We start from the raw sequence: 15,531 nt of genomic DNA, 5'->3' as shown, positions 1-15,531 counted from the left end.
AACTTTAATGAATTCCAACAAATACATTGAGAGAATTAATTTTGATCTTTCACGCTGGGCACAGATTTTCTCCTGAGACCTTATTGATAGCAACTGGACTAGAGAACATAGCAATTCTTAACCCATCCAGGAACATCTGCTTGCATTTTTCAACGAGTTTGACATATTCACTCATGTTTAAGTTTGTGATCTGCTATAAAACCTAGATCCTTATGTGTACTTTTGCTTACCCTCTCTACCATATCTAATGAGAAATAATCCACAATGTACAGTTACATTATCTCGAACCTTAAGGTGAGTTTTTTTAGGTTATCTGTCCAGTTCGTAGTGCTTGTTTTTGTGTCATATAAGCACGCACTTCCATCTATCAAAAAGTTATTTATGAAAGTATTCAGTATTACAAGATCCTTGATTGGAAAACCTAACCTGATAGCCACATTACCAGGGGGTTTTAAGCTTCAATTTTGCTGAGAAAATTAGGTGCAAGGAAGTACATAAACTAAAGCTCTGCAAAGTAAATAACAACAGATATAGATTGTAATTGTGGAGACTGTAATAGCTAGCAGCTGAAGAGTTGATGAGAAAAAGAGTAAAACCTAAAAACCAGAGAATTGGAAGATAGCAAGTAAGCAACACTGAAAATCAGCTAGATCCAAGGGGTGTCAGGGGCTGACATTTCCCCATCTGGTGGCTGACTGGTGAGCAGAGCCTCATGCAGTGTCTCAAGAGCAGCAGTAAGCATTAGTGCTTAGCCAAGTAGCATGGTAACCAAAGCTAGCTACTATATTGGGCAATAGATAATTGCTTTATACTTTCTAAACTGTGTATATTCTTCTGGCAGCCTCTGTGTATGGTAAAAGATATCTGCACAAAGGTTATCCAGTAAGAACGGGCTGCAACACGAGTGGTCATAAAGGGAAAAAATAATCACTAAGATTTTGAATTTACTTGATTTTCACGATGTTTGAAATAGGATATTTGCAAGATAGTTGTTCCAAACAATTGCAAATTTTCATTATTTTTTGTCCCACATTGGGGCTTTTCATTTAGTAGGTTTCTACTCTCCAGCTTTTTCAGAACTTCTGCAGCTTACCATATATTACGCCCAGTAACAGACAAGAGAAAGGTGGCAGAAAAACAACATGAAACACAAAATATGTCCAGAAAACAAACAAACAAAAAAAAAAACAACACAGCATTCATCTTTCCCTTTCAGTCACTCCTTGATGAGCTCCCCTATATCAAAAAGAATCCATACAATTAATAGTTTCTCTGAATTTTGTCCTGCCACGATAGACCTGTGTCAGCTGCTGTTCAGCTGTGGGGCACTGCCATGCTGTTGAAAATGGATTATACCTTTCTCAATCCTGAGCAATCAGAAACTTCAATATTTCAGCCTGCATTACTTCCTGCATGAGAATGGCATAAGCATTATTACTTTCTATTCTCAGAAGTTAAACAGCTGAACATTTCTAAGCTATCATTGTAGAACTCAAAGTTACTATTTCCTTTCCAGGAAGAAACAGAATTTTAATACCCATTTCAGCTTGTCTTATCTGAAATTTTCTGTTCTGTCCATGACTTTTGGCATTCCAAGTGCAACATCTAGGCTACTAGATACTGCTCTGAAAAACTGTCAAGCAATGTTGAGGCTACAAATATTCAAACATTAGGAAATTCCAAAAATAAGACTATCTGCAGAACAGTAATTACTTCTTCCTGATGCTTCAGTGAGAACAGGGTAACTGACCTGATGCACAATCAGTTTTCTTTATTCCAGTATCTCCATTATACGTGAGCAGTACCTCTCCATGCAAGAAGCCCTTCTCATGCTTATATGGCAAATACTATTGCAAAGCTCAACATCTCTGTCATCTTTACAGGTAAGTCTGATCAAACATCTGCTTTTATAACGAAGGTTTCAGGCCACAGAAGCAGGTAGCGACTGCAACAACTGCACGGGGCAGGGAAGGCACAGTAACAAGAGAAACAGCCATGACTCCCATCTATGTCTTACCTTTCATTAGTTTAACCTTAAAGCTCTTTTAAAAAAGGAGCAAGTTTGACTAGGCCTAGAGAGATGAAGCAAGTTCCTCAGTCATAGACAAGCTACGAATGGATCGAGGAACAGCATTTGAGTCTCCCAAGTCCCGTTGCAGTATGTTGCCTACACAACCTTAAAGCTCTTCAGCTTTCAGGCCCCACTAAGACAGAATTTTGCCTCCTGCTGTAGACAGTTTGTTTATGATGTTGTAAGCAAAGTTCTCTCTTCCTGAGTAGAACAGAAAAACAGAACAGCAATTTTCTTGGCTTGCTTTTTCCAGTCCTATTTTCACACTAGGTCTGTGCTCTAAGCAACTCTCCACTGGTGCTTGCTTGAACATACCATGTCCGTAATTCTTTTCCCACAGAGAAATTCTGAATCCACCAACCAATTAACAGCTCTTGTTATGAAGCTCTTGAAAGACAGAGCTGCAGGAGAGAAGGAACAGCTGAGTTGAGAAATCCAAATTATTTCCACTGAAAAAAAAAAAAAAAAAAAAAACCTGCAAGGGAGCTTAGCAATTGTCTGTTCTGTTTAGCTTGACACCAAGCCAGGCAGCAAGTATATGCTACCATGCTAAGCAACACATGCACAGCATAGAACCACTCCGTGTTTTCTAATACACGTACTGAATCTGTCTTTGCAACCTGCAATGAAAAACCCAAACCCTGGTATTTACAGCACAGCAGGCAACAAACACCCTAGGCAAAGCCCTTTCCACCTCCAGCACACCACACTCAACGTTTATTCAGCTCTCACCTTTCTGATGATTATGCTGTTTCTTTCCCTGTCCCCTGCAGGCATTGCATTTGCTTCCCACTCCTATGGTTTGAAGCCTTCATTACAAAAGCAGATTTCCTCACCTATTCAAAATAAACAGACTGAACATCTGTCATCTTTACTGGTGAGCTCTTGCAATAATACTTGTCAGACAAGAGGGAGTAAGATTTATGTGAAGAGGAGCTGGTCACAAGTACTGAAAAAAATATTAAAATAAGGAACATTGAATCCCTCTAAAACAGTTTGATTTTTTTCCTTCCTTGTGAAGTGTTGCCTAAGCTTTTTTGGAAAAACTTTGCCTCACCACGCTTCATTTGACACCCACCACTCTCACCGAGCACTAGGAAAACACACTGCCCACATTGTCCAAATTGCCAGACCCAGCCTAAGTCTCTTGTTAGGCTCAGCCTTACTCAGGGGGACCCAGATTTACCCTGCAGAAAGGTCTCAGAGAGCAAACAGGCAGAAGGATGGGGTCACAGCAAGAGTAGCAAGACTGCTCACATGGGATACACTGCAAGACTTCAATGCAATATACGCAAAGAGACTGGACCATAAAATCATGGAGTCATCTATGTTGGAAAATCCCTCTAAGGTCATCAAGTTGAGCATGCTGGTAATGGAGGAGCCCTGTACATCAGAAAAGGCTTTATGTCAAATTAACTCATCATGGTAACGAGAGCACGGGTTTACAAGTCAATAACTTAATCCGAACAGGGTACAATGCCAGAGCTACAGAGGAAAGGTCTACTGTCAGAGCCAGCACTGACCTCCCACAGGCCTGAAGCAAGCTGGCAACACGTACTACAACCCTGACCAAAAGGGCTGCAAGGGCAAAAAAATGTCATAGTAAGTGGAGGCTTCAACATCATGACAGACACCACACCATGATACAACATGGAGATTCAGCCTTTAGAAGCTGTCAATGACTTCTTGAAGAGGCAACCAGATGGGGGCTTCCAAGCCACACTCATTCAGCATGGTGGGTGTCAAGCAGTTGCAATATAGATGTATCTTAAAGCATTTTTGTAACCACACATTATGTTTCTGATTGCTCTACAGTACTGCCACCTATGGGTTCTGTAAAACACGAAGCTAGAAAGCAACAGGGTTACTGAGCATAAATTGGTAATAAATGACGTGCTGACCAAACCCGACCATTCAACAGATTTAAAAGAAAGAAGAAAAAAGAAAAAGGAGAAAAGCGTGGACTGGAGGGACAAGTAGAATATTTTGTGTTTTTAAATCTATCAATGTAGAAGCACGCTGGCATTTAATTGCCATTATTAATAGGTAATTTTAAGGCTCAACTTGGCTTAGTTCTGGTAATTTTGATGTGTGTTAAGTCATACCTTTGTTGATGGCATGCATCCGTCAACAGCCCTCAGTGGCCTTTCGCTGTCACAGATTTTGCAAATGGTAAGTGCACAAACAATGAGAAATAGAATAGTACTTCTTTCCTTTTAACTGTACAGGTCCAGCTGGATGAAAATGGGATAAAAGCATACAATGAAGTAAAGTTCTGACACACACAAACAGTAAGTCAAGTTATTTAGCCAATTTTATCAGGTAACTCATTTTGAACTCTCAAATAGCATCATGACCTAAATAATTGTGTAGATTTAAGAGTGCCCAGTAGCACAACTCAGTAACACAGCAATTTATGCAAAAGAGGTGGTTGATAAAGCCATAAGAGTTATTTAATTTTAAATTGCTCCTCACAGCTTTTTGTTTAACTCTTCAAATATACAGAAAACCATGCTGCTGAAAACGATGCTCCTTAACCACTGCTATTTCTACTTCTCTGTCCAAAGAACTGAACAAACAAAAAAAAAAAAAAAAAAAAAAAAAAAAGGTGTGCGGGCATACTCTTTCTCATAGTTTTTCCACTTCCAGTTTCTGTAAGGCCTCTGCATGTGCAGCCTGCCGAAGCGGAAGAGCTGTATGTTAGTGCAAGGGAACAAGTGATAGCTGCTCAGAAAAGTAAAGAAAGCAAATGTAGAATCATAGAATCATAGAATATCCTGAGTTGGAAGGGACCCTTAAGGATCATCAAGTCCAACTCTTGACACCGCACAGGTCTACCCAAGTTCAGACCATGTGACTAAGTGCACAGTCCAATCTCTTCTTAAATTCAGTCAGGCTCGGTGCAGTGACCACTTCCCTGGGGAGCCTGTTCCATGTAGCAGTGTTGTTGCTTGTCTGCAGCCCCCTGAAACTGCCCTGTATTTCATGTTTGAATTGGAAGTCCACTAAAGAGAAGGAAAAAAAAAAAAAAAAGACAAAATGTTTGTCCACTTATATTTAAAGACTGAACAATGCAAGATTACAATTGATACATTTGCTTTTATTGACCCTCCAGAAATCCACATCGTTAGAGAACTAACTGGAATGAATAGCCATACCTGTATCATGCAGACAGTTGATTGAAGCCTAAGGGAATTCAGAGGAGTTCTTATGAAGCCCGTGAAAGGCATTAAATCTTTGTATTTCATGATCATAACATACTTCATGTCTAATCGGTAACTTGGATTTTGATGGAAAGTTTTGGGCTGGATACTGTAGATAACAAAATTCATCAAGACATAGAAATTACAGTAAAATTTTAAAGCAAGCAATTTGTATGGATTAATTTAATCTCCTATACTTACTTGAAGGTATATAATAATACTAGTTGTGTTCTTATTCAAGTCTTGAAAAATCCAATGTAGTGTATCAGCTAATTAAAATAATAATAATAAAAAAAAGAACTATACGAAGTAAAATTTCATACACAGGCCCATGAGACAAGATGGGGGATGAGGTCTGAAATACTGTTCTAAATGAGTCAAAGAAAAAAATCACCAGAAAGGAGACCTCACTCCACCATCTTGTCCAAAAATACCAAAATTAGGCCATTTGTTTGCTTTGCAGTCGTGGAGATTCCAAAAACTCTCAAAGCAACCTTCTGTCCATGGATTACATCAAAGAAAGTCAGCGAATAACAAATATAAGACTCTTTTCAAGTTAAAATTTGCTACACACAAACCCCTCCTGGAAGACTTACTGGATCAACAAATTAATAACGGTTAAGCTTCTTCGGTTTATTTTTATTTTTCACAAATATAACAGGACCTCTGCATTTTTCCCATCCAAAATTTCCATCAGGAAATTTGCATCCTTGGCGTAAAAGAACTGTTCAGAAAACACCATAATATCCACTTGACAGCACAATGTTGTCTCCATTATGTTCAGCATAATGTCATAACTTAATCTTGAGTATGATAAAAGGGGAAAGTAGATGTCTGAAGTGTAATATGTGTATTAGGACACTTTGTTTAGGCTTATGCTGCCTGAATTCAATTCTTGTTCTCCTCAGAGACTGTCTCCTAACAGACAAGTATTAAGTACACATTTCTGCTTCTGTAACAGAAAACACATAATTGTGGTGTTTCAGAAAGGTAATAAGTAATGCATCCTTGTTATTTCAGTGTTTAGCTACAGGAGGTGTTACCATGATGCAAGACACCTGATATCCTTGAATAACTGACAATTACCGTTTAGAACCAATATCAACAATAGGAAGGAAACAAAATGCTAAGAAAGAGACAGATCACAACTACAGATCATAAAACAGAGTAGGTGTGGCTTGGCTAACTGCAAGGAATCACATATTTCAAAGTTTTCTAAGGACTTCAGCTTGGGAAAACCGCAGGTCGAGAGAGAAGGAGGGAGAATGAGAGAGAGAGAGGTGGTGTATTTTCTCTAGAAAGAGGTAGACTTCAGTAGAGGCAAACTCATTCATCCACACAATTTCATATTTTCAAAGTCATACACAAAAACAGCAAGAAGCAAAAATTTTTGTAAGATGTTGGGAATTGTTGAGATTTTTATAGCTCTGGTAGCATCTCTCCTGATTTTGCAGTTCCTAAAGCTGCAATGGATGCGTAGCCAGCTTCCTCCAGGACCAGTCCCTCTCCCTATCATTGGAAACTTGTGGCTGCTGGACTTCAAACTTCGCAGAGAAACTCTCACCAAGGTATTTATTTATATCTGTGGTTGAAAAGCCATCTGAGTCTATTCTAACTTAGATTGTACATTGCATAGGAAGAGTCTAAACTTTGTTGTTTTTTTTTTTTATTATTTTATTTTTAATCTAAAGTATCAACTAATATCAAAGAATCCAAAAAACCTGCATTAATAAAAAATATTCCTTAGTAAAATATATCACAATGCTTTATCACTTATTTTCTCTCTCTCTTTTGAATACAGTAAAAACCACGTATAACATTATCACAAAGACTAAATGCAATACCATGATATTCCATTGTCAGTTTTGTTTTCTATTTTCATATTGGTATCTCTCATCTTGTAAACCATCTCGAGTAGAATTTCCTTTGCCTGACACCGATATCACTGGAACACGTCCAGGCCGTGAGTGGCCATTAGAAGACCAAACACATACTGTAAATTGACCCCTCGTTTGTCCACCAAAAGTCAGCAATGCACAGATTATTACTAAAATGGAACAGGAAAAAAATGATTGCTGTTCTGCTTGTGACACGAGTCTTTTATAAGCCAAATAAAACTACTACTAAGGAATTTGCTTCAAACTGTTTTAAGGAAAAATATGAGTATAATCTGAGGAGGGACAATAGAGGCAAATATGAATAATCATGGAAAGCTCCAGGAAAGAATCCAAAAATATTGCCTTGCTTTCTCCAGAAGCTAGAAGCAAGAAAAAAATGTGACAATTTAGGTCATTAAAGAAAATTAACAGAAAATTTGGGGGATTTTTCAGGTATTCCCTTGTTCTTTTGATTCTGAGCTGACAGAGACCTGTTTTCTTTGTGACATTTTCAGAGGTGCTCTTTTGAGAGATGCCCTTAGTATCTATTCTGTAAAGTCTGATTATTGTCTGTTCCCAAAGCACATTACAACAGAAGGCGAAATTTTTCTGATACCCTTGACCTAATTTGATGGCAAATGAGTTTAGCTATAGCAAAAGGAAACTCTTAAAATGAATAATTAAGTGTACGTATTCCCTATTTCACGTGTACTAATTTACTGTTATTAACTCTTCAGTTAACCAACATCTATGGGAATATCTACACAGTATGGATGGGACAGACACCTGTTGTTATCCTGAATGGGTACAAAGCAGTAAAAGAGGGCATAATCACCCATTCAGAGGAGACTTCTGGAAGACCCCTCACCCCATTCTACAGGGACATGATGGGCGAGAAAGGTAGGAGATGTTACCGTACTGAAATATGGACAAGACAAAGAAGAAAGATGCCCTCCTATGAAACACAACCTACTGTTATACAAACACATAACTGGGCTTATGTAGCATAAAGGCTCCACGCAGAGCTAATATATTAAGGAGAAAAAAAAATATATCCTCTTATAGACCATGCTACTGGCTTTTTCCAATACATTAAAAGAAATACTTCCTGAGAGGAGTTGCCCTTCAGTTGTATCAGTTCTAAAACAGAAAAATGTTCACAGAGAAGACACTGGTAGAGAAAGCTGTTCTGCCTTTACCAAAACCCATTACCACTCAGTTTCCAGGACCACAGTTACAAGCAGCTATATAGCTGGGGGTCATAAGCACCTAAGGAAGAAACCAAAAGTCAGAATCTGAAATCACAATATCTTTTTTGTTAGTGAGATATAACCTAATCTAAATCCAATTTTGCCTCCTGCAGTGAAAGGATTTCCCTCCCCAGCAATGAAATAAAGATTTCTGTGTTCTTCAGGTATTTTTCTGACAAGCGGGCACACCTGGAAGCAACAGAGACGCTTTGGCATGACAGTTATAAGAAGCCTTGGACTTGGTAAGAACAATTTGGAGCGTCAAATTCAAACAGAGGCCCATCACCTTCTGGACATCTTTGCAAACACAAAAGGTAAAATCACTAGAAAAAATAAGACCTAGAGCATTTTCTGAAATATATTAGGATAGGGGAATAAAAGTTTCACACTTTTTTTTTTTTTTTTTAAAGTAACATAAGTATTATTTTTCCTATTAGTGGGACTTTACCAGCTTCTTAATTGCATTCTTAGCAAAAAAAAAAAAAATGTTTTGTCTGCACAGCTGGCAATATGAAATTGTTTTTTAAAGTAGGGCTAGTAAAATGTTTATTATCAACACAGTCTCAAGGACAGCTGGTAACAATTTTTACATTCAAAAAAACCCTATCAAAACCCCATAGAAAAACCCTGTTTTCTTCCATAAAGAACACAAATTGTGACCTGCTACAAGTCATTCTAGGGCAGCAAGCCTTTAGGATTTGGCAAAGAAAGAAGCCCAACACAAGGAATGTATCGTTCAGTTGTCCAACAAAACTCCTTTTTAGGGTTTGGATGAAATAGAAACCAGTAGAATTTTAGCAAGATGCCAAAATAAAGCAACTAAATATAAATATCTGGATAAGCCAAATCCTTCACCCACACCATATTCTATACTGATATGAAACCAGAGAAGTTTCCTAAGGTCCCTTACCAGCTCACTTTGCCCTAGATATAGCGAAATGGCCCATCTGTCTTCTGAGAGCAACATTTTAAAGATCCTTGGATACGTAAGAAACGAGTAAACCATCTAGTCTGAGTCCCTGGTACAGCCCAAATCTTTACCTTCCATGCAATTCTTCCCCATACGGAACCCAATAATTGCATTTATTTTTTCCAAGAAGTACTACAAATGTTGCACTGAAGTCAGAGATCCACCGTTTTCCTTAGTATAATTCAAAGGTTGTCCTCACCATTTAAATGTGTATTTCATTTGATTTTTTTCCAGATTTATCCTCTTTTTCTTTCGCCTCTGTTAACCCTTTTTAATGGGGGCTGTGTTCTATCCTGTTAAGTAAGCATTATGCAACTTTTGCCTTTCCAATCTGTGGGAATAAAAAAATAATAGTCATATATATATATATATATATATATATACCTGAGTGTTATGCTGCACTTGAAAACAAAACACACAGGTCATTTTAACATGACTAAGAAATTCAGACTTTACTTTTTTTTTCCTGTTTTTTTGTTGCTTTCTTTTTTTCCAAACTTACTAATCTGCCTCCAGATTTGCTCATGTTTTCAGGCAGCCCGGATCACAAGTCAGAGGCAGGAGAAAGGAGACCTAACACTTGTCTTCTCAAGGCCAATAATTAGTGTTTTTATAAAAACTAAAAGCAGATTGAAAATTAAGACTCCCTGCAAATACAATCCATCCAGTTAATTTGTATTAGAGTTCAATTGTATGAAATTTGTCGATCTTATGATCTACAACTTGAACTGTTATTACTTTTACTATTAAAAAAAAAAAAAAGCTGCCTTCTTCCTGTATTATTTCTCACTACAGTCTGTTCAGAAATATTCACAAGTACCTCCTATATTCACAGGCAAGCCTTTTGACCCCCGCACTTTCATTGTCCATGCTATTGCAAACATAATCTGTGCTGTTGTTTTCGGACATCGTTTCTCCAGTGAGGATGAATCCTTCAGCAAGCTTATCAAAGCTATTTATTTTGTGATCTACTTTCAAGCTACTATCTGGGGCAGGGTAAGAATCTAATTTTCTCGCTCTTGTGCCTTAAAGTGCATTTGTACTTCACAATTAAAAGAAAAAAAAGGAAATCAAGTCAGCGATGATTACTTTCAAACATTTCCATTCCATTATTTCCCACGTTCCGATTTGTGTATTGCCTCCCCTAACTGAAATGAGTGTTGCAGTGACTTTGCACAGTAATCAAATTGGAATTGGGTTCTCAGTTTAAAAGAGCTCACATTTCTTCCTTTTGGTTTAAAATCACAGATGTACGATGCTTTTCCATGGCTTATGCACCATTTCCCAGGACCGCATCAGGAAGTGTTTGCATTCAATGACTTCATGCACAATTTAGTTATGAATGAGGTCCATGCTCACGAGAGGGAGAAAGCTGGCGATCCACAGGATCTCATTGACTTCTACCTAGCTCAAATAGAAAAAGTAAGTATCTGTTTACCACACAAGCCTCTACTTGGCCTTGGTGCCTACTACAAATACTTGCTCTTAAGTAATTACTATAGAATTCTTATATGCACACTCAGTTTGGCACGAAAGTTTTTTGCTTTGATGGGCTGCTCACCATTTTCATCCATTCAAACCAATTGCTACATGACCAGAGGTAAGTCTGAAAATCTCCACTTCACAGTCTCCTTGTGAATATATTCTACAGACCAAAGATGACCCCACCTCTACGTTTAATAAAGACAACATGGTTCAGACCGTGGTTGATCTTTTGCTGGGAGGGACAGAAACAACAAGTACCACTCTTCTCTGGGCACTGCTCTATATGGTGAAATACCCAGAAATACAAGGTGAGTAAAAGCCTTATCAGAGAACTGCACTCAACATTACATCACAGTGAACGTCATTGCAATCTAAGTATGAGCTCAATCCCTTGCAACACAGCAAATAAATGTTAGCAATGAATTCAAACGGTAGTATGTCAACAATTGAGGTCTAGAAAGTTTAACAAATGAAACAGAAGTGTGTTCTCCTCACCAGCTCACTAAGCAAGACTTGAATAAATTAATAGAAACCCCTCCCAACCTCTTCTAATGAGATAAATACAGAATAGCTAGCTAATTACATGATTTTGTATGCAATCAAGATTTTTCCTAACCTTCAATGAGGTTAAAACTTTTCAAAGCTACCTGATAAGTATTCATAAGCATTAGAGAAATAGAACCCATCACTTTTTTTTTTTTTCTTTTTTAAATACAGAATGATATTACCCTCATAAGCAAGTGGGGTGTGTCTTAAATCAGAGACCATCCTGCGTTTTGGGAACATGCATTTCTTTGATCAACTGAAATCAACAAAGCAGTTGAGCTATGTGCCAAGGCATTTCAGAACAACACAATTTCTTTTTCCCCAGTACTAGACCACACTTATACAAAACTGAAAACAAAGGGGAAAATAAATTTAAATATTTCCATTTCTTTGCAGAAAGGGTTCAAAGAGAGATAGAGGCTGCTCTGGAACCCTCCCATCTCATCAGTTATGAAGACCGTAAAAAACTGCCCTACACAAATGCTGTGATTCATGAGACTTTGCGGTACAGCAACATTACCTCTGTTGGGGTCCCTCGACAATGCATGAGGAATACAACTTTGATGGGCTTTCACATTAAAAAGGTATAGAATACTTTTTTTTTTTTTTAAGTTTTGGATTATGCATGTTTAGTACTTCTATCACCTTAGCTCCAACAATTCCTAATTTGGCATAGAGAGCATATTGTAGCACGTCACAGGCATGAAACAAAGCTAAGTGCTCAGGGCTAAGTTTTCATTAGCAGTTACAAAAGAAACAAAAAGGCTAACAGGACAGGTAGTAGACATACATCAGGAAAATTCAAATCCTTCTTCCTGAGAGCCAAATACAGATGATGTCTGGGCCTCAAAGCAGAGCAAGTGTTTTAAGGAATGATTTTTAAATGGTGTTTAATGAATGACATGCCAGCTAACTTTCACAATTAAGGGGCAGCTTGGAGCCATAATTATCCCTGCCAATTAAAAAACAAATAAACAACACATCCCAAAACCCACACACTTAAGATGATGATGGTTCATTATAGTGACAGATCCAACAGTCACACTGACATGATAGGAATGTCCCAAACACATTGAGCATGAATTTGATGTGATGGAATTGAAAGATAAGTAAAGAGTACAAAAGAAGAAAGCTCCTATGATTATTCTGGCAGACATTTAAAAAGATTCAAGCTGCAATCTAGTTCAGACAGGAAGACACTTCAGTAGCCCTAGGACAAGTAGACAGAGCCAAACACGTAATACTTCACAACAAAGAGAAGATACAAGGGTTTTTTATGCCTGGATGTACACAGGAGAAGACCAAGCTGAATCCAGACACGGCACCGCAGACACAGGATGGCGCTATTATCTACTAGACAAAAGGAAAGAGACAGAAAAGAGTCAGTCGCATAGAAAATATAACCTCTGCTTCTTCTTGCAGGGCACACTTTTGTTGCCAAATCTGCACTCTGTTGTGTATGACGCTGAGCACTGGGAAACCCCTTGGAAGTTCAACCCAAATCATTTCCTTGACTTGGATGGCAACTTTGTGAACAAAGAGGCATTCTTACCTTTCTCAGCAGGTAATGCCCTGACATTTCAGCATTCCTGTTCATCATCTTGCAGCACAACTAAAAAAACACTATTTCTAAATTCTAACATTTTAAAAGCATTTTGATAAAAACATATTTGGTATGAATATTTGAAGTCAGGTGTTTTACTGTAAAAGCCAGAAATATTGTATTGAATTTTATTGTATTGATTTTTGTATGCATTAAAACAGAGGATAAGTATGGCTAGGAGGAATAATGCTATCTTCTTGGTATATGTATGGTTCCTACTATCAGGTTATCTCAGTTTCTTAGCCCCTAACATATTTTATCTTCTTAACATCCTCAAGGCTGTTATAAAACCTCATTCTGAGGTTTTATTCTCACCTTACAAATGGGAACCCAAAGACAAAAGTAATATGATTTCACAAAGCACACAGAGAAAAATCTGTGATAAATCAGGAAACCAAATCTCAGTCTCCCAAATCCTGCAGTAATAATCTAGTTACAAGTTCTCTTGCACCTCCAGAAAATCAGCAAAACCAAGCATCCAACAGAACATTATAGAGTCAATCAAAAAACTTGCCACCAGTTTACATGAATGAAGATAACTAATTTATGTTACCATTTCAACCTAGGAAATTCTTTTTTTTTCTTTTACTTGCTTTGGTGGTTTTCAATTTATATAATCTCAGTATTTAAATATAACATATATTCTAAAAAGTGTGAATATATAGATATTACATATATGAAATGTACTTTGGATGAAAATCTGAAATATACTATAAAAACAGTACGTCAAAATGAATCACTGAGCCTATACATCATTCTGCATACGCCTATATTTCACTCCCATCCCTTGAATATCTGCTCCTGGACAAGGTTAGAAAAAAGGTACTAGGCTCTAAGGACCCAATATAGCCTTTTTAATTTATTTTGAAGAAAGACCATTTACATCCTTCTTATCTCCAGAATTGCATGCTACAATGTTCCAGTGCTCCCTACTTAGCATCTAAAGACTCTGAAGTAATGAAGCTTTACAAAACCTGGCTCCTTAGCCAAGTTCTTTGTGGTTGTCACAGAACACAACACACAGAACATAAAGCAAATGTAAAAAGGCAGAATCGCATTCATGTTCCAGGAAAAAAGATACTTTACATCATTAGAAAAACAGTTTCTCAGGTAAATAAATGTCCCGACACCTTAAAGGCATGTTCTGTCCTTACAGGACAAAAGGAAACAGGAAATGTCTTCAGAAAATAATTAGCTTACATGATTTATGGAACTCAATAGAATACTGTTTTAAGTTCTTTTTCACAACTTAGCTTTACACAGCTAACTTCTTTTCCCCTTTTCCTGCAGGACACCGTGTGTGTTTGGGGGAACAGATGGCACGAGTTGAACTGTTCATCTTCTTTACCAACCTGCTTCGGGCATTCACATTCCAGCTCCCTGAGGGAGTAAAGGAAATCAACATGGAGTATATTTTGGGTGCGATACTGCAGCCACATCCATATAAACTGCGAGCTATTCCACGTTAGTCTGCAACATCCTACAAAGCTGAGGGACTTTGACCAGTCAGTAATTGCAGTTATTAAAGAACAAGTATCTCATTTGTATTCAAATTTAGGTAATGCAGTATAGCAAGTTAACATAGAAGTATTTTTATTTAGGGGGTCTGATTTCATACAGTTGAGCTTTTTGAAATTAAAATAAGTTTACTTAACAAAGCTCATATAATGAAGTCTTAGGTGTATATAAATACTCAAAAACATTACCAAAAACATATTTACACACTCACTTTAGCAGTGGAATCAGATGTAGCATTTTAGAGAAGCAACCTGTACCAAGCTTTCCCTGCATGTGCACTCAGTCACTAATCACACTTAAAATGGCTCACCTCTTCTGATGCAGCAAGGATGCCTGAAAATACAGTTTTGCTTCAGTATGCTGTTACTCCTCTGCATTCACAGAAGGCCTGCTCTTACATCCTTCTGCAGAAGATACCAGGTTATACAAACTAAGTTTTGGCTCTTTTCCTTTCACACTCCCCGGAAGCACTGTATCTTGTAGTATATAAGCTTCACAAATGCATAAGTTTATGCAGAATAGGATCTGTTATAATTATATTCAATTTAGAAATACTTACACCTTTTTTACATTACTACTTCAGTACCTGTTCACTATTTCATCATGTCACGGATCTAGGTGTCCTCATGAATTTCCCTTCTACTTAGAAACACCATTATGTCATCCAGTATTTTGCTATTTGAAGGGAAAGTAACAGTCTTTCAAGAAATGAAGAAAATAATGAAGATGGCAATATTTGTTAAAGCAAGCATAAAGATATTCATTATCCACAGGGCTTTTCTTTCATTGTCCCATACTTTCGTAACAGACGTGGAAAGTTTTGACGACTTAAAATGCAGCCACGAGCATCCTAGGTGCTCTCAGTTTTCAAGGTTCAGTAGGGATGAGTATAAATTATGCTAGAACATAGTTGAAAGCACAAGCAGAAAGTTACTTATTTCTCAGCCATAAAACTAAAGGAAAGCCTTATTCTCCTAGTATTTCCAATTATCATCTTCCATTTCGTGA

General features: G+C 37.5%; 1 protein-coding gene across 1 annotated transcript; it reads left to right on the top strand.

The window, feature by feature from the left end:
- Positions 1-5,010: 5,010 nt before the first annotated feature.
- Positions 5,011-15,423, top strand: LOC137861061 (cytochrome P450 2J2-like). Its single transcript, XM_068692089.1, has 9 exons — positions 5,011-6,842; positions 7,889-8,051; positions 8,566-8,715; positions 10,207-10,367; positions 10,620-10,793; positions 11,023-11,164; positions 11,799-11,986; positions 12,825-12,966; positions 14,296-15,423. The coding sequence occupies exons 1-9, from the start codon at positions 6,672-6,674 to the stop codon at positions 14,472-14,474; spliced, it is 1,470 nt and encodes a 489-aa protein (XP_068548190.1). The 5' UTR covers positions 5,011-6,671; the 3' UTR covers positions 14,475-15,423.
- The last annotated feature ends 108 nt before the right edge of the window (positions 15,424-15,531 follow it).

Source organism: Anas acuta, chromosome 9, assembly GCF_963932015.1.
Source record: "Anas acuta chromosome 9, bAnaAcu1.1, whole genome shotgun sequence".
Classification (NCBI taxonomy): domain Eukaryota; kingdom Metazoa; phylum Chordata; class Aves; order Anseriformes; family Anatidae; genus Anas; species Anas acuta.
The sequence above is the reverse complement of the archived record's forward strand: the minus strand, read 5'-3'. Positions and strand labels throughout refer to the sequence as shown.